The 24,015-nt window shown below is 36.2% G+C and overlaps 1 protein-coding gene across 3 annotated transcripts; it reads left to right on the top strand.

Moving 5' to 3' along the window:
* The first annotated feature begins 308 nt into the window (after positions 1-308).
* Positions 309-23,305, top strand: ttc33 (tetratricopeptide repeat domain 33). Of its 3 annotated transcripts, none has more exons than XM_051892949.1 (5): positions 309-382; positions 1,475-1,702; positions 11,536-11,617; positions 17,834-17,965; positions 22,697-23,305. In XM_051892949.1, the coding sequence occupies exons 2-5, from the start codon at positions 1,476-1,478 to the stop codon at positions 23,063-23,065; spliced, it is 810 nt and encodes a 269-aa protein (XP_051748909.1). In that variant the 5' UTR covers positions 309-382; position 1,475; the 3' UTR covers positions 23,066-23,305. The 3 variants fall into 3 exon arrangements, with proteins under 3 accessions (XP_051748909.1, XP_051748908.1, XP_051748907.1); XM_051892948.1 differs by having other exon boundaries at positions 351-459; XM_051892947.1 differs by having other exon boundaries at positions 369-488.
* Positions 23,306-24,015: the final 710 nt, after the last annotated feature.

The raw sequence follows: 24,015 nt of genomic DNA, 5'->3' as shown, positions 1-24,015 counted from the left end.
TATATTCTTAATGTTTTAACTCTGATCTTTGCTGACTTGATTTACACATGTATAGGACAGTTTGAACAAAGGGCTAAAAATGATGGTAATAATGTACAATAATGCAAGTGATGCAAATATTATTAATATTAGTATTATTAAATAAAAATAGAAAGTGCTCCAATAACAATGGATCAATGCACAGTCTGTAATTTTATATTTATATGAAATTACACACACACACACACACACATATATATATATATATATATATATATATATATATGATATTACATATATACATGATCCTTGATCGACTTTTAATTCTGTCCCTTTACCTTTAAGAGAGTTGTTGTATAGTACTTCCGGGTTAGAGGGCGGAGTGGACAAGACCAAAATATTTGTGAGTAACGCGTTGCTGCGACAGAACCACAATTTGTTAGTGATGCTGTCGTGAATTAATAACTATTTATGAATCAGGTTTGGCTTTTTCGACCTCATATTTTAACGTATGTGTTCAACCGCACGCGCAAACTTAAACATTCTTAAGAAAAATGACTGCATAAAGATCATTAGTGACTGCTGCTTTATGTATTTTTATGTGATTCAGACAGTATGAGTGCGACCTGTGCAGTAAATAATCTTTGGGCTGTAAAACAGCGCTGTGTTAGACTGTTACTGGTTGTATTAGAAGTGCACTTGACCTTATTGCAGTTACAGGTTCAATATGAGACTACTGTACCTAGAAATTTACAACTGAATTAAATCATTATTAATGCAAAGACAATAATTTAAGATGCATTTATTTTGATACAGCATGATTGTGTTAATGGATTTAAAAAAAACAAAACAGAAACAGTTACTTGGGTAATTCAAAACACTTTAATTTCAATGTAGATAACTGTTTGAATATATAAATAATCTTTAGCCTTATCCTTCAGTCTATTTCTGTTTTTTGATTCTTTAAAGGCAAATAGAGTGATACAATATAGCGTTGTTCATATTTGATTTTTAAAGATTAATTATTTTGTCAGAGCTTTTGGATGGACAAAGCAGTGTAGTATTATAATATACTCACTGAATTCAGATCATGTAATGATCTAACAAACAAATCGGTCTAAGACGTGTATTAGCTACCTGTTATTTTGTATATAATACCAATACCTTCAAGGTTTGCCCTTAATAATGAATAATTACATGTCCTTCTCATGTCTTTTACTGAAAACTTATTCCTTATACATATTTGGATAACTAATGTAACATGAAACTAAGATAAATGTATAAATGTGCTGTGTGTAGGAATGCTTGTGATAAGCTGAAAATAACAGCTCTGCCAGTGCTTACTGTAAAAGTGTTTTCTTGAAACCGCATGGCTGTTTTCTGTTAATCATTATATTTTAATGTGGTATTCACAATTGTTAGTTTTACAGCAGCTGTTCCTTTTTTGAATTTAAAGAAATTATTTATTAATTGAGTTATTTTTTTGTTTTGTCAGGATGGCCTCATTTGGCTGGAAGCGTAAGGTGGGGGAGAGAGTTTCCAAGACGACGGTGCAGCAGTTTCAGCAGGAATCCGAGCAGGTGGATGATGAGGATGATGTAGAGAAGGAGGGAGTTGATTGGCTGCATGTAATCAAACGGCGACGAGAGGTGCTGCTGGAGGATTGTGCTGCTAAGAGCAAAAGACTTAAGGATGAAGGAACGCTGCTCGCCGAGCAGGGCAGGTAAACATTTGTGTTTGTGTGATTGTTAAATCCAAATGTCTAATGTCCAGCAGCCTTGTGTTTTTAAAGTCGGCATGAAATGGAAGTTGTGATTGTCTTTTCTTCCCTATTTTGATGTATAGAGATGTCGCTGAAAGTGGGAGGGGAAGTTATTTTCATTAAAGACTATGAGGGCACGTGAATTAAAAAATTAAAAAAAAATGTGCAGTTAGTGCACGGATAAATCACTAATAATAAAATCTGCAATATAGCATAAAAAAATAAAAAGTGTCAGTTTTGACTCCCTTGCTACATATACACCCACACTGTTATGATATTAATATCCTGATTTAGACAGGGTGTTATCAGTCCCACTATATATTAATGTGTTTTTAACTGCTATGTACTAACATTTAAATTAATCATTTGATACAATGCACTTTTTGTGTACATGTTTTTTACATTGTACTTATATTTAAAAACTACCTGCCTGTAATTACATCTATAATTACACTGTTGACCCTTCTCTTAGACCTTAACCAAAACTTGAACCTACCCATACCACCAAACCTGCTCCTAACCTTACCTGAATCTCACCTCAATAGCAGCAAAAGTGTTGCTTTACAATATTGCAATACAATATGAACACAGTAAGTACATTGTACCTAAGTTTTTTTTCATGCAAGTAGATAGTAAAGGACACATAAATAGTTCAGTCATGAAACTCTAGATGGCGCAGGCTGATGGGCCTTTAACACAAGCTGATGATAATTACAGCATTAACTACTTTGCACAAACTGATTGGTTCATGTCACTTCTGCAGCCAATGAGCCTGTTTCTCACACATTTAAATGGCTGGTTGGTTACATTCACTATAGCAGTTTGCAGCTCGCTTCAGAGTTCCTCTAAAACCCTCCACCTTCCCCCCACCTGTATAGATCTGCTATGGGTTATTGATATATGCTATTTGTGCAGCAGCACTGTGTCTTACTCGCAGCAGCGTATCATATGTATTGACAGTAGCAAGTTCTGTAGTTGCTCTGCAGCAGCAGCAATAATCTATAGCAGCAGCAGCATAGCAGATCTATTCCGTCAAGACCAAATACATTAACATTGTCAAATCCATTACCATGCTAAAAATCTTCCGAGAGTTGAATATTGAATGATAAAGTGTATCTGCTTGATTTGAAATGATAGGTCACATATTGAGATAAACGTAGGCCTGTGAAAAACCCTTCTCTCATCTTACCTGATTTTCAGTAAGTCTGTCTGTTTTTCCACACTCTGGAGGCAAGTGCCAGGCAAAACCCTTCCAGGAAAACAAACTTGACAGCTGTTTCATCTTTACGGTTATTCATCTGTTAGTTGTTATTTAATCAGGTCAATGCATTTGCCAGCAACATGACACAGCAGTTATTGTCAAATGATAAAAACAGAGTTCTTGAAGTCATCAGCCAATAAGATAAGCGGTTGGTCTTATGTCAGTTGTCGGGAACCATTTTTCACCAAAGAGCCTTTTTGTTTGTAGTCCATAGACAAAAATGCAACAAACATCAGATAACATGTTTCATTATGAATTGGGCTCATAAATGAATTGGGCAGGGCTTTCACCATGTTAAGTTTTAGGTGAAGTTTCCACCTGAACAGCATAAAACCTTAAGCGTTCTCTCTCTCTCTCTCTCTCTCTCTCTCTCTCTCTCTCTGTTTGGTCACTATGAAATTTTCGATGCTCCTCTGATTTTTTTCTTTTCGCCAACTTCACAAAGTAACTAGACAGTTGCTTGTTTTTGAGCGCCAGAAGTTGCCAGGCTATGTTCACACAGCAATAGAATATGAGTCCTCCTGTATTTGGTTGCATTCACACACAGTTCAGTTATCTACGGGATTGAGAACCCAAACTCACGCCTGTAAATTTTCAGGACGCATTCTCTGCAAACCCCTGCTGTGTGAACTGAACCGGACAACAGTGCGAAAGACTCACTCTGTGCTGCACACAAGCATATCTAGTGTGTGCAGCTTGTTTTATTTTTCGTTTCGGTAACTTCGGTAATAAGCCGTTTCTGTCATCTGAAGATTTCAGATCTTCCAAAGAATTCTGCAACGTAACTCAAATGCTGCACTTTCCACTCAGATATAAAAGCTGCTGTGCTGTCGGTTAATTTAGATTTGATGAGCCCCATGAATTTGGTAAAAGAGCCACAGGTTATCAATTATAACAGTACAACATTCATCCAGCAGATGGGGCTGTGGGTTCGCTATGGACTTGCTGCATGTAGATGACACTTGTTAGAACTGGTTCAAGGAATAGTTCGCTAAATATGTGCTGTCTCAAACAAAACTGTCGTATTGATTCAGTCAGAAGACTTGAAATATTGTGCAGAAGTTGTATGGAGTATGATACTTTTTATGGTGCCCTTTTTGGCATTTCGGAGCTTGACAGCCTAGATCCTCATTCAAATTTATGGATGTTTTTCAATTAAATGTATGTATTTACTACACTTTTGAGATCATTTACTTGCAGCTACCTATTTACATTATTCAGCTTGAATGAAAAGATAGACTGAACTCAGATTAGCAAGGATAAAGATATTTAATATAGCTCTTTTCAAAGCAAATCTTGTACTTTATATGTCTAATGTAGAAAAAAGGATTACATTCATATGATTTTATTGACATACATTCTGTCTGTGACTTTGGATAACATTTATTAAGCCTAACACCAGCTGAAGAGGCCTAGACAGGAGTTCAGTGCAGTTCGTAGAAGCTGAACATTTTAGCACTCAAATGGGACTTTCAGTTTTAGCACGTCTGTGAAAAGCTCAACCGACGGTCATGAAGCAAGACTAAGTTGAAAGGTAATACACTCCGACTTGCGTTTTTTTTTTTTTTTTTTTTTTTTTTTTTTTTAGATAATATGTATTTATGTCATTGTTTAATATGCACTGTCTGTTTCTGGAGACAGCATTTCTTTTCTTATATGAATCAGTGTAGCAGGTGTGTCCATATAAACATTAGGATGGTCCTCGTCTCTTTGAGCTGAGTGGGTGGAAAGACGAGACGGAGAGAAAAAATGCCTTTTTTTTTCTCAAGTTTCTCTTCCTTTTACCACTTAACCGGAACAATAAGTCAAATTAGGCCACTTGTTTTCTCAGCGTCCAAATAAAGGCTATAAACGTCATAGCCAGCAAGCGCTTGGACAGGATAAAAGAATAGTTTGAATTTACTGGAAGATGGTTTAGAGGCATGGATTAAACACAAGCTGCCATTATTGCGGCCTTACCCTGTAAAGCCTTAACAAGTCCATGAGAGGTCAGGGTAGAGTGTCGCGCTTCAATTTTACAACCTTTTAGCTCCTTTTCTTCTCCATAACTCTCTGTCTCCATCCTTGTTTGGACTCCCTTAAAACTGTAGTCTGAAATGTTTTTTAATGGCATGATTAAGCAGCACTTTGGCTCTAACTGTGTAATAGTGCGCTGTAGGCCGCTGCCGCTCGTGATGTGATTACTGTAGTATTATGCCAATATTTTTTGCACCTGTTTTTCAGAGCAATTAAAGAAAGGCCAGATAGTGTTTGTCAGAAATGTAATGATGTCTCGAAGGTGTTGATAGCAGCTGGTCTTTAGCGGGATGCTGAATTTATTTATTGCCAGATCAAGTTGAGTAAATGACAAGGCCACAGGTTTTAGTGTTTATGTATAATTACCCCTGCAGCTCTCATTTGCTAAAGGACAGTTTGTCCCCATAGTGTTCTTTGGCTGCAGATTTAGTGTTTTGCATTTGATCAAGACAGCAGACTGTGCAAAGAGTGTAAAATGTTTGAATACCATTTCAGTGCTGAGCAAAGAAAGTGTGTTTTTTTTTTTTTTTTTTTAATTAATTATAATTATAGATAACTCTGTGTGTTTCACTGTGGGGATGTTGTTGAAAATGAACATGGTTTAGAATGTTCTGCTGGTTTTTGTACCAACTGTTCTTCCTTTTTTATTGCTAATGGAAATTTTTGACTGTTTTATCATGCAAATGATGATATTCAATTTAAAAAAAAAAAAAAAAAGAAGAAAAAAAAAAGAGTTGAACACTACATTACATGTAGTTTTGCTTTTTGTTAAGTGGCCCATTTAACTGTGAAGGGCAAAAATAGCACTATGTTACCAGGGAGGACTTTAATAGAAGAGGGTTCTCTAAGCTCATCAGACCTTGGTACAGTACATCCATTCATCATCATTCTATGAGAATATGCTAATATAGACCCTTATAGATTTAAATGTATTTGAATGTACTGGAGATCTGGAAAACACATAAAGTACCCACATTCACATATAAAACTTTACAGTTTGATTGTGGAAGTGCTCACATAATCAATGTGTATGTTTTATACATACTATCTGAATAGGAAGAAAGTCCATCTAGTTTTTATTGTAGAAATGCAGTGGGTTTCAAGAGCTATCAAGGAATATTTCAGCAAATGCTCTTATGTTTATATTTTCTTTTTTTTTTTTTTTATCCAAATGATTTATCCATGCACGCAATTTTTTTCATAAAAGCCAGCAATATTTGCGGTAGAGTAGTAGATATGCTACAGAAGCAGGTAACTTGAAGTGACTCACATTCACATTCTTACAAAATACTTTTTTCTTTAAATCACCTTAAACTTTCATGTCCTTGTTAGCCATTATAGCTGGGGTCAGTGACGATACCACCTTAAACAAAGGTCCTGGCTAATGCTTTACACTAGTAAGTGAAAACCCAGCAGCCCCTGAAGAGGCGTGTTGCCCTGGTGACTCTTATAATCAAGTTTTTTGGAGAATAAGTGGATTGTGATGAGGAAATTACATGGAGCTGGCAGACAGTTGGTACAGATCAGCACAGTGCACTCACTATAAGACTGCATTTGAAACTCACTTTGCTTTGGTCTGTTTTAATAACTTTTTTCTGATGTATATAAATGTTGTATTGTTATCCAATAGTATTGCCATGCATAGAACATGCTATATATTTATTTCAAACCCTATATAACAAGTTAATTCTTGATCTGCATGGGATATTTAGGGCCCGAGCACCGGTGGTGTGAGGACCCTATTGTAATTGCTCAGTCAATTATTCTTCTTCTCCGAAATGAATCACATTTTTGAGGGCCTAAACATGCTTGAAAACTCATGAAACTTTGCACACGCATCAGAAGTGGTGAAAATTTATGTCTGATATGGGTTTTGGGATTAGGTGTGGCAAAATGGCTCGATAGCGCCACCTACAAAATTTCAATTGTTCACGCTACGTTTCACGTACAAGTATAAAATTTGGTAGACACATGTAACAGCCCAATACCTACAAAAACGTCTGTTAGTGCAAAATCTGTAAACACAACAGGAAGTGAGATATTTTGAATTTTCTCTGCAAAGTTTTTGCAGTTTTTGCCATTTCCAGATGTTGTACTTTAACGAACTCCTCCTAGAGATTTTATCAGATAAACATCATATTTGGTCAGTCTAATCTAAAGGCCTTTGCGACGTTAAATTGTGAAGATCTTGAGTTTTCTTTGAAGGGCGTGTCCGTGGCAGCCTGATAAAGTTCGCCATGAAACAGGAAGTTGTTGTAACTCAGGCAAACAATGTCCGATCTGCTCCAAACTTCACATGTTTGATAATAGCCCTGGCCTAAAGACATCTACATGGCATTATTAGGTAATAGTCAAAGCGCCCCCTGTTGGCAGCAGGAAGTGTGGCACGTCGAAATGACTGCCATATTTCTCCTGTATTTACTTGTTTACATGCATATCACCCACTATTCACTGTTTTCCTAAGGCCTCCGGGTGACGGTGGCCCTGGGTGCGAGGGCCCTTTCATGGCAGCTTTAATTGAAAGTTGGCTTTTCTCAGCAGTTTGCCTACTTTGCCATTTAACCCTGAGACCAATTATTTATCCCAGTATTAACATGACTTTCAACTTAGATTGTTTCTTTTACTTCTTGGTAGGATTTTTTCTTTCTTATTTCCACTCATTTAGAGATCAAGGCTTACACATAGTTACTAAATATAAACTGTTGTGTAGTGTGGAACTGCAGTTCAACAGTAACTTGTTGATAACACTTTAACCATTTTAAAATATGTAAATAACTTGGTATCTAACTTTTTGCTGTGTGACTTTAGTGTGAACAGTCAGGTTGGGAATTAGTTTATATGTCATAATTTGTTGTAATTAGCTGTTTGATTTACTTTAGTTCTGAAATGTTGTGACACTTGCATTGAACAGTGTCAATAAAAGTTAAAATGTCCGTGCATAATTTTAAGACCGGAAGGCACTCAATTAACTTTAAACAAAACATTCAGTTTAGGAGAGTTGTCTTTTTTGACCAGTGTGTGATTATTGGCCCAAATTAAAAAAAAAAAAAAAAAAAAGGTCATGTGAACACCCTCATAATCCTTGTCTCGTTGATGTTCAGTTAGTTGTCTCCAATGAAAAAGTGACAGGACAGATGGCTTGTGTCTCCTGTCACTAATGTTGAAGCATGTTGGAGCTTTTCCGCTATCAGTGGGGCTATTTCCTTGATGACATTCATTTCGTGTTAAACTTTCCTGTAATACTTTATTAAGTGAGTTGAAATGAGACCAATTGTAAGTTTCCATTGCAGAATTGATTATGATTGTTTATACATCTGTAATTTAAGTTCCGAAAGTGCTAACAGAAAGTGCTGCCAAACAACAGAAAACACAACAGCAGGTGACCTATTATTACTTAGTCAGCATATTCCTAATGCTGGACTGAACTTTAAAATCCATGTCTTGCTGATGAATTTGTTCTTTGTTTTTGATTAGCATTATCTGTGATATTAAGACTTAATGCTCAAATGTTATTAAATTCCTCAGTGGCCACATTTTTGTCTTTATTTTATCTGCTTTTTTAAATTAAAAACTGATTAAGTTTGCAGGGGTTTAGTGAAATATTAACGGCTCAGCAGGGAAAGTCTAAGACCAAAGTCTAAGACCATTTCTAACCAAAGTCTAAGACCATTTCTAAGACCATTTGTCCATTAACACAGTTAATGAACAAATGGTGCTTTGACACTGTAGTGTCATAGTGTCACTTACATTAAGGATGATAGTAATAGTTAATAACATCTCTCAGCTTCGCGTGTCTCAAGGCACTAACTATTTTACCCAAGTCTAATTTTCTGCTCATATATTTTTTGAGTAGATTTTCACATGACTTTTTAAAATGGGTCCTTATTAGACATTGGTCAATAATGTCAAACATGCTCTTGTGGTAATATGATAAAACTAGGGATGTGCACCATGACTCATTTTTAAACAGAAATTTTGTAACCGACTAGTCTAAGAAACCCCCAGAATACAGTCTATGTAAGCAATCAATTTGAAATAGGCTACTTAATCTTTGAATCAAACAATTAAATCCCATACTGAATGCTGAAAAATAAAACTGAGACTCTGTATGTGTTCTTACATCCTTTTTAATGAATTGGAGACTTGTTTTTGTTTTTATAAACTAAGTGCCTCTGTGTCATTTTTCACACTTTACCACACCCAAACAAGCTTTTACACTAACACATACACCACATGGTGTTTGTTGCAATTCTGACAAGAAAAATGACTAAATGTTTTTCCAAACACCTGTCACAGTCGTACTTTTCCACTAATAACACCCAATAAGATAGTGACAGCATATTTGCAATAGAAAACTTCGTATTACGTAGCTGGCTGACCTTTCTGCCCATAACATTGCTGAGGTGTTCCAACATATATGATACTGTTAAAGTTAATATTAAATACAGAGAGTTCTATATATACATGTAGTTTCAGTATGAAGATTTATTTACATTTTTTGTACAATCAGATAATTGTATGTTACTCTGTTGTAAAGTAAGTTTGAAAAGATGACAGGATGGGAGCTTTTCCTCATACCTACGCCCTCTTTTGCAGGTACAGTTACACTCTGTACTTTTTGCCTCTACATACAGGCTTATGACGTGTTTCACAATCACGTACCTGGAAAACATCTAGTAAATTCTTTGCAAATTACTTTGAGGTTGTTGTTTTGGTTTTTTTCCCTGAGGATGATTTGATGAATTCTTTCATAGGAAGCCCTTATCTCAACATTTAGCACAGGTCTTTGAAAAGTACCCAGCACTTATGTTTGATCACTGTACATTATTTGCATGATAAACACAGACATGGCACAGCTTAAAGAAGCTGGACCGTTTTATGGACTCTCAGAAAAACAGCATGTTGTATTTGCACAGCTGATGTTTAACACTAGCAAATACAGGAGCTGCTTCTGTGAAGAGGACGTGACTGCCTGTCTGGGGAATTATGGAATGCTACAAGGTCTTAAAAATCTTTAATTTAATGTGGCAATGAGGTCTGACCCTCATTACGAGCATGTTCAACAAGTGATGTTATGAAATTTGAACTTCACATTTCACCCTTTGTGACGTAGATGCAGTAATTACTTTGTTTTTTTAGAAGGCTGCATTTTCTGACATAAAACATTCATGCACACAATGTACCTGTACATTTATTTTCAAAATAGTTGATCTATTATTCAAACAGTTCAAAATTAACCAGCAAAAAAAATTCATTGACTACAAGCAGGGCAAACTTGTTACATTTTTTTTTTTTTTAACCCCTGCTCTGATGAGATATTAAAACACTTATTTATACTCTTTTGTCAGTTTGCTTTTTCTGCAAGGAAAGAAAACAAGAGAAGACTTGCAGTTACATGTATAGTATGAAACTTGTCGACAAATACCTGTTTTTACTCCATATACCTTACACAGGAATGTTGCTCTTCTGCCATAATTTTTGTTAAGGTCTGTGTGTCTGTGCAAATGTAAAAGCCCTTTTACACCAAAAAATGAAATGAATAAGCCTCAGGCTGAAGGAAATGCAAATTCACACCTGTACAGTGCATTCACACCTGTACTGCGCAGCTCAAACAAACCTTTCCACTGTGCTGCCATTCTGAATTGCAGAAGAATAGGGCACAGAAGAAATCTCAACACTCTTACTTTAGGAAAAAAATAAAATAAATGAAACAACTGTGATGCTTATCTAAAGTAATTTTATCTTATTAGCATGGCTGAATTGTATCATGGAAGGTTAGCAGCAAAGACATTGGTTAATAAAGTGAGATTAAATACATAAAGTATATTTGTGTTAACTAACAATTTCTCTCAACATGGGGACAGGAGAGGTGTCAGTCAATAAATAACTTGCGTTACTTATTTGAAAAAGTTCAATTCAGATATTTTGTTGTAAATTTAATACAGTAAATGTATTACTTGATGTGTTACTTTACTCGTTACCTGAAAAAAAGTTATCTTATTACATAACTGTTACCCCAACACTGGAGATTGAATTATTCTCCAAGTCAAAAAGCATGCTTTGTTTGGTCATTACTATTTCTGTTCTGTTTATTAAAATTGATTGTTTTTCTAATACTTGCCAGTTACTAGACTAGGTGAAAGATGTATTTGCGTCATCTATTGTACACGTTGGAATTTGCTTTTCATTGCTAAGAATAAAACCATTTGCTGGCTTTTTTTTTTTTTTTTTTTTTTTAACATTTTCATTTGGTCTTGTAAAAAAATTTCAGTTCCATTTATTATATAAATCGACCTTGATAAAACAGGTTTTGCATGCAAGAGGTGACATTTTGATTGCAAGTGTTAAAATGATGAAGCAACCTGCTGCTTGCAGAAATGAGATTTATCAAGATAAAGGTCAACAGTGTAGATGTGTTGGTGTTCTTGTATGTATTTAAATATACTGCAGTTTTTGTGTGTTTGATCTTTTAAATGATAAATGACAGGAGTATTTACTGTATATGTGTTTGCTATAGGAACTGGGAGGCATTGAAGAGGTGGGACGACGCGCTTCAGCTTACACCAGACGATGCCGTTCTGTATGAGATGAAGTCACAGGTAAAAACGAAAAACTGTTATACACACTATAAAATTGATAGTAAGTGGTAAGTCTGCAATAGTGGAATATAATGTAGATATAGAGACGCACAGTTGTATTGCTGACTCCTCGCTTCTCTTTTTCTCTGGCTCTTATTTTCATTTCCTCCTCCCCAAGTTTCACTCTCCAAACAAACTCCCTATCTGTGGCTTTATGACAGAACATTTTGACATCTAGGTTTTTTTTCCCCACATTCTCCCTTCTCTTCTCTCATAGTTATGTGCTGGTACCGCACAAACAAACTGTATCTTACAGAGAGAACACTATGGACATACTGTACATCTCCTTCACTCTGGATGGAATGGGAACTATACAGATTTAGACACTGGTCATGATAATACAGCCCACCTCAGCATAAATAAATGGTGCCATTTAGCAGATGCTTTCTCATGTCTTAATGTAGGGAAAGCCCCACTGAGTTTAAGAGTCGTGCTCGAGCACAGTAGTTCTCAAAAAAGGTTAGCACAGTACGTCATTAACTCGCTAGTTCATGAGTCACATTTACTTGGGATCGGACCAGGGATCCTAGCTATGTAACCATCTGTCTACCACCTCTGTATTTGTGAAGAAATATGTTCAACACAATGAAATGTTTATATATATATATATATTTTAAAAAATCTGTAGGCACAATTCATTTAAATTTTAAGATTAAAAGCTTTTAAGATCGTAAAAGTTATAATAAAGAATATAAAAAGTGAAAATGAAATGTCTAAATGTATGACTGGTGTTGAAAGTGGCAGTTGTGTAATATAAATGTATTATTTATATTATTGTTATACACTGAATGTTGGTAATGCCATGAACAGAGTCTTTGAGTTTGCTTCTGTTTCTGAAAAAAGTTCAACTTTATAGATCACATTAATATGTTAGCAACTTGTAATGAATAGTAAACCTGTTTTACAATGATGAGTGACAGCATTAAGACCGTATAATGTGCCGGGAAAAGGAAAAAAAGCAGTTTGACGACCCTCCAGGCGGGCTACTCCCTCAGAGTTAACAAGCTGGAGCAACATCTTTATCCAGTGAGTTTGTTGACAAGTGCCTGCTTTTGCACAAATCATATGGTATATATGCAAAAAAAAAAATTGCACAACGCTCACATATAATCACTGTGAAAGTCACAGAATAGATAGTATTATTAAGATGGCAGAGTTAGCAAATCAGTGGCCCAAAGATTTCCAGCTATGATAAGCTAAAGATGGCTATTAGTTTCAGTAAGCAAATCGCCTGATTTACCGTTTTATCTCCTTCTTCATTTTTTACCTTATTCACTCATCTTACCTTTCATATCCTGTCTTTTGCACTCTCTCCTGTCCATTATTCACTCCCATGATCTTATCTCAGCTTTAGCTCTGACAGTCAAGATGAGATTTTGCTGACAGGACATTACAGGATCTTGGATCTGGCACAGACAGAAAATTATTCTGCTGATCATTTTCATCCCTTTGACAACTGAATAGAATTTAATTTTACACAAAACAGAGGGTATTGATAGATTTAATTTTAGTGTCTCTCCTTAAAGGGATAGTTCACCCAAAAATAAAAATTATCCCATGATTTATTCATCCTCAAGCCACCCTAGGTGTAAATGACTGTCTTCTTTCAGACGAACACAATCTGAGATATATTTAAAAATATACTTAGTCCTCCAAGGTTTATAATGGTAGTGAATGGGGGTCTGCATTTTGAACAAAAAAAATGCATCCATCCATAATAATGCTTTGAAGCGAAGCAATGCATTTTTGTAAGAAAATCTTTATTTAAAACTTTATAAATTCAAATAACTAGCTTCCGGCGGCCGACCGTACGCATATTGCGGAACTTGACTTGCGCCAAATAAATAAACAGTGTAAGATGTATGACGTAGATGTAGGAGTATCGCAAGCTTAGATGCGTCTCGCGGTTCAAACAAATAGGGCTGGGCAACAAACTCAAGCTCCTCTTCTTTTATATCAAAATCCTCCGACATTTCTCTTTAAAATTTCTTGTTTTAGACATCTAATTTGTGACTGGTGTTTTGTTTTGCTCTCTCCTCTGCGCCTCTGCATTCGTCATCGCGTTCGGGTCAAAGGTTGCTCTTCCACCCAAATTGACTTGCGCAGTATGCGTACGGTCGTCCGCCAGAAGCTAGTTATTTGAATTTATAAAGTTTTAAATATGGATATTTTTCTTACAAAAACGCATCGCTTCAAAAGGCCTTTATTAGCCCACTGGAGCCGTATGGATTACTTTGATTATGAATGGATGCATTTTTTTTTGTTTTAAAATGCAGGCACCCATTCACAACCATTGTAAAACTTGGAGGACTAAGGATATTTTTAAATATATCTCTGATTGTGTTCGTCTGAAAGAAGATAGTCATATACACCTAGGATGGCTTGAGGGTGAGTAAATCATGGGATAATTTTAATTTTTGGGTGAACTGTCCATTTAACTTATTGTCTATCAGAATAATAGTCAGAAGTATGTTTTGTCATTTTGACGTAATTTTAAGCGATGAGAAAATTCTGTGACAAAAGAGAAGAGGCCAATTAAGACTAGAATTTCATGATTTAATATATTTGCTATGTAAGCACTTCTTGGATTGCATAATTTGGTTTTCTCTCTTTTATTTTACATCAGTAGTCTGTACAAAATTTTCTGAATGGTCCTAAATATAGATGTTTGCGTACTTGCTTGGTCACGCGCACGCACGCACGCACACACACGCACGCACACACACAGAGACACACATATGTGCAATAGAAATAGATATTTGCATGTTCAATGGCTCAGCTGCTCACTGAGGTGAGTAGACATACACAAACACACTTGTTTGCTCAATAATTACTAACATAGGACAGATTACATCCAGCAGCAGTCATTGCATCCAGTCTGTTCTGTCCTCTTGTAACCCTGTTTTCTCTTTCTCATCCTTTCACAGTCTCTTTTTCCTTATATATCTCTCCCTCTATTATTGCTCACTTTTTTTAAACTCCCCTTTCATTGCTCTTCATCTTATCTTTGGCGTAAGTGTCTTGTCTTTGATGTCCCTGTTACCCTGTCTTTTGCAGTGTTGTTTTTCATGGCAAGGATGAGTGTGCGTGAAATGACAGGTTGGACACTGTGCACCTTTCAACTGATTGATTTCCTCATTAAATTTCCTATCAAAGCAATAACAGTCGCCTGTTCTCATCTAGTGCTCTCACTCAGAGGTCTAACACAGTCTCGTTATATGGGTGTAAACTCCAGAAACTGGATAAAGCCTAAATCAAATAGTCTATGCGAAACTGTGAATGTAACACAGTGATAGAACGGGTTTTGCAATACAAATGGGTCTCTATTGTAGTTTTACAAAAACAGTGCATGCATATAAACACATTCCTTTCTAAGATATACTCGAGAAGGTGTTCCAAAGAGTGAAAATGTCATGAATTTGTTTATGATTTGTTTATTTTAGCTACAGCTTTTTATATTTAATAATAAATAATATCACTTTGTATACCAAAGCCTTGCATTCCTTGTTGGTAATGGATGGCACTCACTGAAGCTTCGCTATAGGTCAAACATCTATTGGTGCATTTAAGTCATGTCAGAATGATTGAATTTATGAGTCGAGCGGACGTGAACGACAGCATAAAGTAATAATTACCAGAAGAAAACTGGACCATTTTTCCCCCAAATTGCTATTATAACACATCATTCTGAATGTTGACGTTACATTTTTTTAAATTATTTGTTTGCTGCTTTTTGTTTTGCTTTTCTTTGTTGATTTACAGCTTCTGCCCTAAAAGCTTCCTGTCAATATGAAATTGTCTAGTCAGTCCATTTTATTCTGAACAAAATCACTTGAACGCACATCATGTCATAATGACTTCCGAACTCCTAAGTGGGAATTTCCCAGAAGCACTTGAGTACAGCATAGGTGGTTAGGATTTTGTTTCAGTGCTGGTCACATGGCTGTACTTATTTTCCCCTTCTTGTAAACCAAAGTAGTGACTTTTTCCTGGCTGGTCACATGTACAGTGAATCACCTGAAAAGATGAGAAGGTGTGTGTCTCTTATTAGTAATCTGACCGCATTGGAGCAGCTGGTCTTGCCCTTATCAATCTACAAACAATGTTTGACATTAGGTTGAATTTGCATAAAGTTTATTTTTAATTTCCCTTCTCATTTTGTCCTCTCTTCTCTCCCACCATGTTCCCTGCATCTGCTTATTACACACCTGTTTAATGGTGACGCTAACATCAACATGTGAATCTAACATTTTTCAGCCTCCCTGCAAATTCAGAACAAAACCTGCAGGAAAGTTTACAGCCCATTTGTTCTTCAACTGCTGTTACCCTGGCAACACCCTACATTGTATAAAGCTGGTATTTACTCTGATTATTGGTCTGACCTGAATTTAAAGGCTTTAAGTAAATAAAACTCCATAATGGAAATCTGTGATGCAAGAACATCCCTGTGTTGCCACGTAGTGCAGTGTTTGCTTACTCATTGTCATTTATATTGTCTCTCTCTTATGACCCAAGTGGATGTTTTGCAACATGATAACACTTTATTGATGTTTAAAATAAAATGTTAAATTACATCAGCTTGGTAACTGATTTAAATGAGTAGATATGAATTGAGCTGCTTAGTCTTACTCTTGACATTAATTTGTAGGCCACACTTGAAGTCTAATTCACTTGTGTTATCTCAAAATTCTCTAATGTGCTTTTGGATATCTGACTAAAATTGGGTATATATTGTTGTTCGTCTATACGGTATAAATGACACCCATTGTAAAATTGTTGCTAACAGTGTTCTACAATAGCTGTTGTAAGTTGCATAAATCCTATTTTTGTTAAGGCTGGAAATGGAATAACTATACTTCTTTTGCCCAAATTTTTCCCCCCAATTTGCAGTCTGGAGGAGTCGAAGTCAGAGCCAGTCTGAATATTTTGAGCAGAGACAGATTTCACAGAAAATCAGATAGTCTTTTTTTTCTTCAGACTAACATGTTTGATATTTTGAGTCGATTTTAGAGCACATATTGTTTTCATTTGTCATGCGTCACCTAGCAGCGAGACGCATGTTTCTGCAAGAGTTTGTTGTGTTCAGAGCAACTTGAAAGTCTGGTAGTGTGTGATCCTCAGTCGTTTCGTTTATGATGCCCAGTTTTTTTCTGTTTTTTTTTTTTTCCATTTACAAAGTCGGCAACGGTGTGATTCCTAGTGTTTTAAAATCTGTTCAGATTTAAAGGTGACGTATTATGCCCCTTTTCACAATATGTAATATAAGTCTCTGGTGTCCTCAGAATGTGTCTGTGAAGTTTCAGCTCAAAATACCCCATGGATTTTCCATTATACCATGTTTTAACTGCCTATTTTTGGGTGGGAGAAGCACAAGCTGTTTTGGGGTGTGTGCCTTTAAATGCAAATAAGCTCGTGCTCCCCGCCCCCAAGCTGGCCAAGTAGGGCTCGCTCTCATTCCAATACACTGAGGCAAACATAATACAGAAGCTCACACAGCAAATATAACTCGCAAAATGGATCATTACAAACTGTTCATGATACAGCATATCAGATCATGTAGGTATGGCATGTATTTTGTGAATGTTTGCTAACATTCGATTCTGAATGAGTTGGCTAAAGCTACACACTGTTGGAGAGACTCAATAAGAATACAGACTGCAAGTGTTTTCGGGTTGAAAATGAAAATAACGACATGGCTCTGGTCTCCGTGAATACAGTAAAAAGCAATAGTAACTTTAGCCACATTTAACAGTACATTAGCAGCGTGCTAACAAAACACATTCAGAAACACAATTATATATATGAAATTGGATCATGAACAGTTGGTATCGATCCATCTTTGAGAATCTGTGCAAATCCTGTTTTACTGACCCTTCTGTGCAAGCAATGGTGTAAAATAACTCACACATACTGGTATATTAATTTATCTAGCCACATCAGCAAAATCAGAACGGCTCAATTTTCCACATGCTTGCAGAGAAAGGCTTACCAAAACAAATTTACTGGGTTATCCTTTTTCACGTTTTCTGGGTTGGTAGATGCACCGGAGACCCGATTATAGCACTTAAACAAGGGAAAAGTCAGATTTTCATGATATGTCCCCTTTAAAAATTTGTGCTGAGAATATTTCAAGTGGTTGGTCTGTCAACTTGTAACCTTTTAATGTGTAATCCTTAGGTGTTGATCACCCTTCAAGAGGTGTTCCTGGCTGTGCAGTCTGCAGAGATGGCCACCAAGCTCCGCCCCCTCTGGTGGGAGGCGTGGCAAACTCTGGGCCGCGCCCAACTAAGTCTTGGCGAAGTGGAGCTAGTAAGTAGATTTTATGTAATGAGCTACATTATAGTCAGTAATTTAGTCAGTCCTGTTTAAGCTATAAGAATACAGTTAAATCTGCCCCAACAGGTCTTAATATTCATAGAACCTCTGCAACATTTTCTTTTTTCTTTTTAAGAGGACCCACTAAAAAATAATCATGTTGTACATAACTATGTGTATGAATGTAATACTTAGTCAACAGATTCAATGTCATTTCAGATTCAATGATTAGAGTTCTTTTCATTGACGACCTTGTTTTTATAATAATGCAGAGAGTATAATAAATGTCTTACATAAAAATATTGATTCCAAATGTTTTAATTTATAATTTTCTTATTGTGAAAATTACTGTGCAAAATAAACTTAGTTGGAAAAGGAACATAAACATCACTATATTACTATATACACTATATACAAGACACTATATTAAATGTGACAATTATTCTGGGTTTAAAAGTTGTTATAGGCATTTTAGGCAATGTTTAAAATCATGGCTTTCAGTTATACTGAAATGTTACATGGCTATAATTACTAATTTCATCCACAGAAATTGACAAAAAATACCATTTAATCAGTAGCCCATCTGTAGCCCTATTTAGCCTATGTGAAAAGCCGACCTTGGGATTCAGTTTATTAGGTGATGAACTGTTTCCACACAAGAAGTTTATTCAGCACACTGAGGCATCTCTTCCCGTGTAAACAGAACAACCTCTATTCTACCAGTCCTGTTATGGTATCATTGTCTTTGTCGCACGTCCTGACGCGTTCCTGGGTTAACATATTTTGTTAATCCTGGAACAACATTCCTCTCTGAAAATTGTATTCTAACTATATCCCTACCTCTAAACCTAACCCTACCCATAAGTTATCCCTAAAATCAGTGGGAAATGATAGTTGTAAGCCTAAACTTGACATAAACTGTAAATTTGTCCCTCAAATCTGATTGGAATTTTGTTCCAGGATCAGCAAAGATGTTGACCCAAGAACATGTTTCACTTGGTAAAATCAGGTTCTGCATCTTTGTCAGTCAGTATGAGGTGTAAGAGTCCTTCTGCCACTTATCCATCACTCAGATCAAGTGTCATTGTGATGATGTGTGTAGTTCAGTACATCCAAGCCCAGGAGCATGGAAGATTACTTGAAGAGGAACACAGCCACACCTTACATGCCTCGACCTGTCTGTGATTGTGTGTATTAGACACACATGCTTAATGAAAGAAACCTTGCATATCCAGCAGGTCTTTGGCTAGTAACTACTTGTGTGTGTGTGTGTGTGTATTGTAATCTAAACACTCATCGCACACACTGAGCTTGACATGTTGGCTAGAGTTTGAATAAATACTTTACTATTTTGGGCTGAGCATGCCATGTCAAGCCATTCACCAAAGAGAAAAATAACCTGAGGATGGAGGAGGACTCAAGTAAAATGTTAGGACTAATATTTACATTCTGTGATTTTTTTTTTTTTTTTTTTTTTTTTTTTTTTTTTTTTTTGAGGGCTTTAGTTTTTCGCAGGATTATGGAACCGATTTTCATATAGCTGCTGCTATGATAATTGACTCTTCGTTAATCCCAGCCTAAAACCTTACTGCCATATTGTTAGGCAAGGTTTTGTTTTTATTATTTTTCTTATGTACATCTGTCCTGCTGTGCGTTTGGACAGCTTTAAAATGGAATTTTATAGAAATTGTCCAAAACTATGGAAAACTTTGTTGCCAGGGCACAGCATACTCAAAGAAAAGATACCCCACAAATCTTTAATTCATAGCACATACTCTTCAAGTTTTTTCCCAAACTGTGTGAGCCCTCATTCTTAAATGAACATGTATAACATCAGTAAGAGCACTTATATTTGCTTTATGGTATGTTATTTATAATTAATAACATTTATTATTATATCATGTCATAGTAAAGCTCACACAATCAAGTTAATGTTTATGTTTGGATCTGTGCTGCTAACTTATAATCACTTTTAAATGAGGCCTGTCTCTATTCATTTGACTGTGATTAGCATTTACCTTGATTCTGATTCATATCATCTGCCGTTTTTAATCACGTTATTGCATAATAGAAAGAGAAAAACAGCTTAAATATCTGTTTTACAATGTACAACGCAGCCAACATAAGATTAATATCCAATCAGTTTTACCACATTATGAGCACAATTTGGTGTAAATCATGCTGTTCCTGGAAATCTACAGTTCATTCCAATGGAAAGTTCTATAAAGTTTGTTTGAGCGAGAAATTAACAGGCTGGAAATGTGAAGTGTCAGTTGGTTTTTATTTCTTTCCCGTAACAACAATATATTTTCATAAATTCTAGCACAAAAGGTGTAGCAAAGATTTTCTTAGAAATTGCTGTTATTTTTTTTTACTGGAGGGGTCCAAGCTGTTTTATTTGTGATGTATATCGAGGGAAACAAATTATCGAAAAAGAAAAAAATGTACTTTGTTCTATCCATAGATCTTGATTGGGTGGAGAGGCAGATCTGAATGAGACCTTGTGGTCAGTTTTGAGTGAGCAGGGTTTATGAGATCTAAATGACTGGAGAAATCCAAAGTACATCACCAGAGAGAAGACTGTTTTTCCGGAAGATCGTTATGACGTTTTTTATTAAAAATTATGAGGTAAAAAAATAAAATAAAAAATGAAACCTATGCATGGATAAATCTTTCACAATAATATAAATAACATCCATTTAGAAAATAGATAGGATAAAAACTTTTGTTTATGAACACACACACACACACACACACACACACACACACACACACACACACAAAAACATCTTGCATCTTGTAGGATTCAGCACTATTCAGTTTGGATGTGTTAGTCACTCCTAATGGTGGAGCAAGATTGAATGAATCTGTACAATGACTTCATCACAACTGTTGAAATCATCTCTGTTAAATCAATCAGGACCCTGGAGGAGAAAAGGTCTCCCAAAGCCATCAGATGGCTTTATTCCTCATTAAAGGTTTTCTTTTTGACAAGGGCTGGATTCTTGGCTCCGGCTCACACTGGCTCTTCTATGCTTTTTCTTTCAGGCTGATACGTGATCTAGTGTTTCTGTTGAAAGAGTCGATCGTTCCTTTGTAGATTGTTGAGTCAATAGGGCAATTATTGAAAGTAAAACGCCCCACTAAATCCTATTTATGAATTCATTATTTGCCCAGAGGATGAAGAGAGAGCAAATGTCATTCTTTCTCTCTCTTTCATCCCCTCATCCCCTGGGTAACATGAACAGGGTGACTGACTCACAGCAGGAACTAGGCTTTAGACCTCATACAGAAGTAAATGAACATGTGCTATTGCAGTTCTCCATAGACTGACTGACCGACCTCTTCAGCACTCCAACAGCTGTAATGCTGTTTGCACATAAAAAGCCACCTTCATAAAATAAATATTTAGTTTTGTTGACAGTCATTTTAATTTATTGTGGATGCTGGATATTGAGTGTGGAATACATCTGTGACACAGCTCCCTGCATATCTGACGCATGCAGTAGTTCAGTGTGTGTAATGAAGAATGTGATGATGTTGCATTCATAATAATGTATTTTGCAGCTGCTGTTCTTGGTATGCAAGCATGGATGATTTAAGGCTTATTATCAGTCCTTACTTAGTTTTACTGAGCTGAAACCACATGCCTGTTTCTTTTTAACTGTTATTTTTTGAAGTGGGTTTTTGGAAAGAAATGGGAAATGACTTTTTGTGTAAGTGGAGTTGTTTTAGTATATTTTCATTAGTTCCAGAAGGCTGCAGATGTTTATTTTATCTTGAGAACTAGTGAGGAGTTGTGAATGCTTTGGTTTGAGTGTGGAATAAACATCTGTTCATGTTCACTTTGGTGTGTAAGCTATGTGCTCATTGAAGTGCAGTGCAGTACAGAGTCTGTGCATGATATTTTAGCAAAGTTAGCATTCAGTGTCACTGCTCTTGGTCATATCAAACATTTGCTTTGAAATAAAAACATGAAATAGCTTATAACTCTTTTTGCTTTATCATGTTTTTGTGCTATGTGATATTCCCGCATTTATCTGCTACAGTTTAAAGTTGTTTTGAAATCCAAAGTTTATTATGTTGAAAAATGTAACATGTTTAATAATACCATTTTGGTATATACATACTGTATCACTCACATCTATATCATTCACACTACTGTTGAAAGATTTGGGTTAAGAAATTTTTATGCATTAAATTAATCAAAAGTGACAGTAAAGACATTTATAATGTTACAAAAAAAAATGTATTTCAAATAAATGCTTTTTTTTTTTTTTTTGGACTTTCCATTCATTGAATCCTGAAAAAAAATGTATCACGGTTTCAACAAAAATATTAAGCATCATTAATGTTATGTATTGCACTTTTTCAACATCTTGAGAACTGAATTGGCATATTAGAATAATTTCTGAAGGATCACGTGACACTGAAGACTGGAGTAATGATGCTGAAAATTCAGCTTTGTCATCACAGGAATAAAGTACATTTTAAAATATATTAAAAAACAGTTATTTTAATTTGTAATAAAAATTCACAATATTACTATTTTTACTGTATTTTTGATCAAATAAATGCAACCTTGGTGAGCATAAGAGACCTCTAGAACATTAAAAAAAATCTTACCGACCCCAAACTTTTGGACAGTACTGTATATCTATATCAGTGCATTTTGCATCTAGCTTCACCTTTGTGTATGTTTCATGTTCTCTGTGTGTGTTCCAGGCTTTACGATCCTTCCAAGTGGCAGTGCACCTGCATCCGTCTGATCGCCTTCTCTGGGAGGAAGACCTAGGCTGGGCCTTACAGCTCCGGGAGAAGCAACAAGCTGTCCGTGAAAGAGCGTCACAGGAAGATGAAGCCCGAAGGCTCCTTGTGGAAGCTCCAGAGCTAAAAAGCGATTATGATTTTGAAAGCGATGAAGTGATTGAGGCTTGCACAGCCATAGCTGACAGACAGAAAAAATATGAGGACTTAAAGAAAATGGCAGTTGTTGTGGACACATGCGGGGTGGCCAAAGAGGTGGTTGTTGAGGATGACAACAAACCCACTTCATCCTCACAGAGTGTTTTAGTCAAGGCACGAGGACTCTAAGGGAAATGGAGGCTGATTTTTTTTTTTTTTTTGGTCTCCTCATCTGTGTATATTGTTTAGATTATGTATGTATGTACTGTTGATTTGATAATCCAGGGTTCTGATTGGCTTCCTCATATTTTAACACAGTTACTATCCCCAGAGAATTTGTAAAGTGAGCACCAGATTCCCAGAAGAATCTGAAATGCTTTTGGATCATTTTCACTCAAACAAGAACATAAATTCCTTCCTTTTACTGAAGCATTCTGTGGTTATTTTATTGTCTTTAAGCTCTCAAAATAGCAGAGTAATCCCTTTTTAATGTACACACTTGATTAGGAATGCCATTCCCAGTTGCTTTTGTTTCAGTCGTGTTTTATGCGTGTTTTATGTGAGATCTGAGCCCTCACTGGAGACCAGAGTGCTGTTATAGCAGTGTGAATATCTGATGTGCCTGGACTGAGTGGGTAGAGCATGATACACACACATTTGCTTCATTACCTATTTACAGACTATATTTAGTTAGTGCTACTTAGAAATGAAGCAGCAGTAATGTAGTCATTGGTTAAACTGAGCTAAAGGTCATGCAGTAGAAACCTGTCCTGGGGACCCCCCACCACCATTTTGCATGTCTCCCTCATCTAACACACCCAGTTCAATTCTTGTAGTCTCTAATTAGCTGATGACTTGAATCAGGTGTGTTAGATGAGGGCGGCATGCAAAATGTGCGGTTGTGGGGGGGTCCCCAGGACAGGTTTGAGAACCACTGCAGTAGTCATGCAGGGAGCGATATGATCTGTTGACTGTTTGTCATCCTAGAAAGTTCACAAGTTCACACTTACGCATACTATTTACTATCTTATTATTTGTATTTGGCATGCTGTCCGAGGAGAGGGCTCCGAGCTCAGTATTTGGCCCGAACCCAGAGTACTCCCCCCGTATTCTGGTTAGGAAAGTACCCAGGCAAGTGT

The sequence above is a fragment of the Ctenopharyngodon idella genome, chromosome 5, assembly GCF_019924925.1.
Source record: "Ctenopharyngodon idella isolate HZGC_01 chromosome 5, HZGC01, whole genome shotgun sequence".
Taxonomy (NCBI): domain Eukaryota; kingdom Metazoa; phylum Chordata; class Actinopteri; order Cypriniformes; family Xenocyprididae; genus Ctenopharyngodon; species Ctenopharyngodon idella.
This window is presented reverse-complemented; position numbering and strand designations above follow the sequence as displayed.

Excerpts from the sequence above, each read along its gene's own strand:
- ttc33 (XM_051892947.1), top strand. The coding sequence starts at position 451 with ATGAATCAGGTTTGGCTTTTTCGACCTCATATTTTAAC. Across the intron at positions 489-1,474 it reads TTTCGACCTCATATTTTAAC|GATGGCCTCATTTGGCTGGA; the intron begins GTATGTGTTCAA and ends TTGTTTTGTCAG. Across the intron at positions 11,618-17,833 it reads TGTATGAGATGAAGTCACAG|GTGTTGATCACCCTTCAAGA; the intron begins GTAAAAACGAAA and ends TGTAATCCTTAG.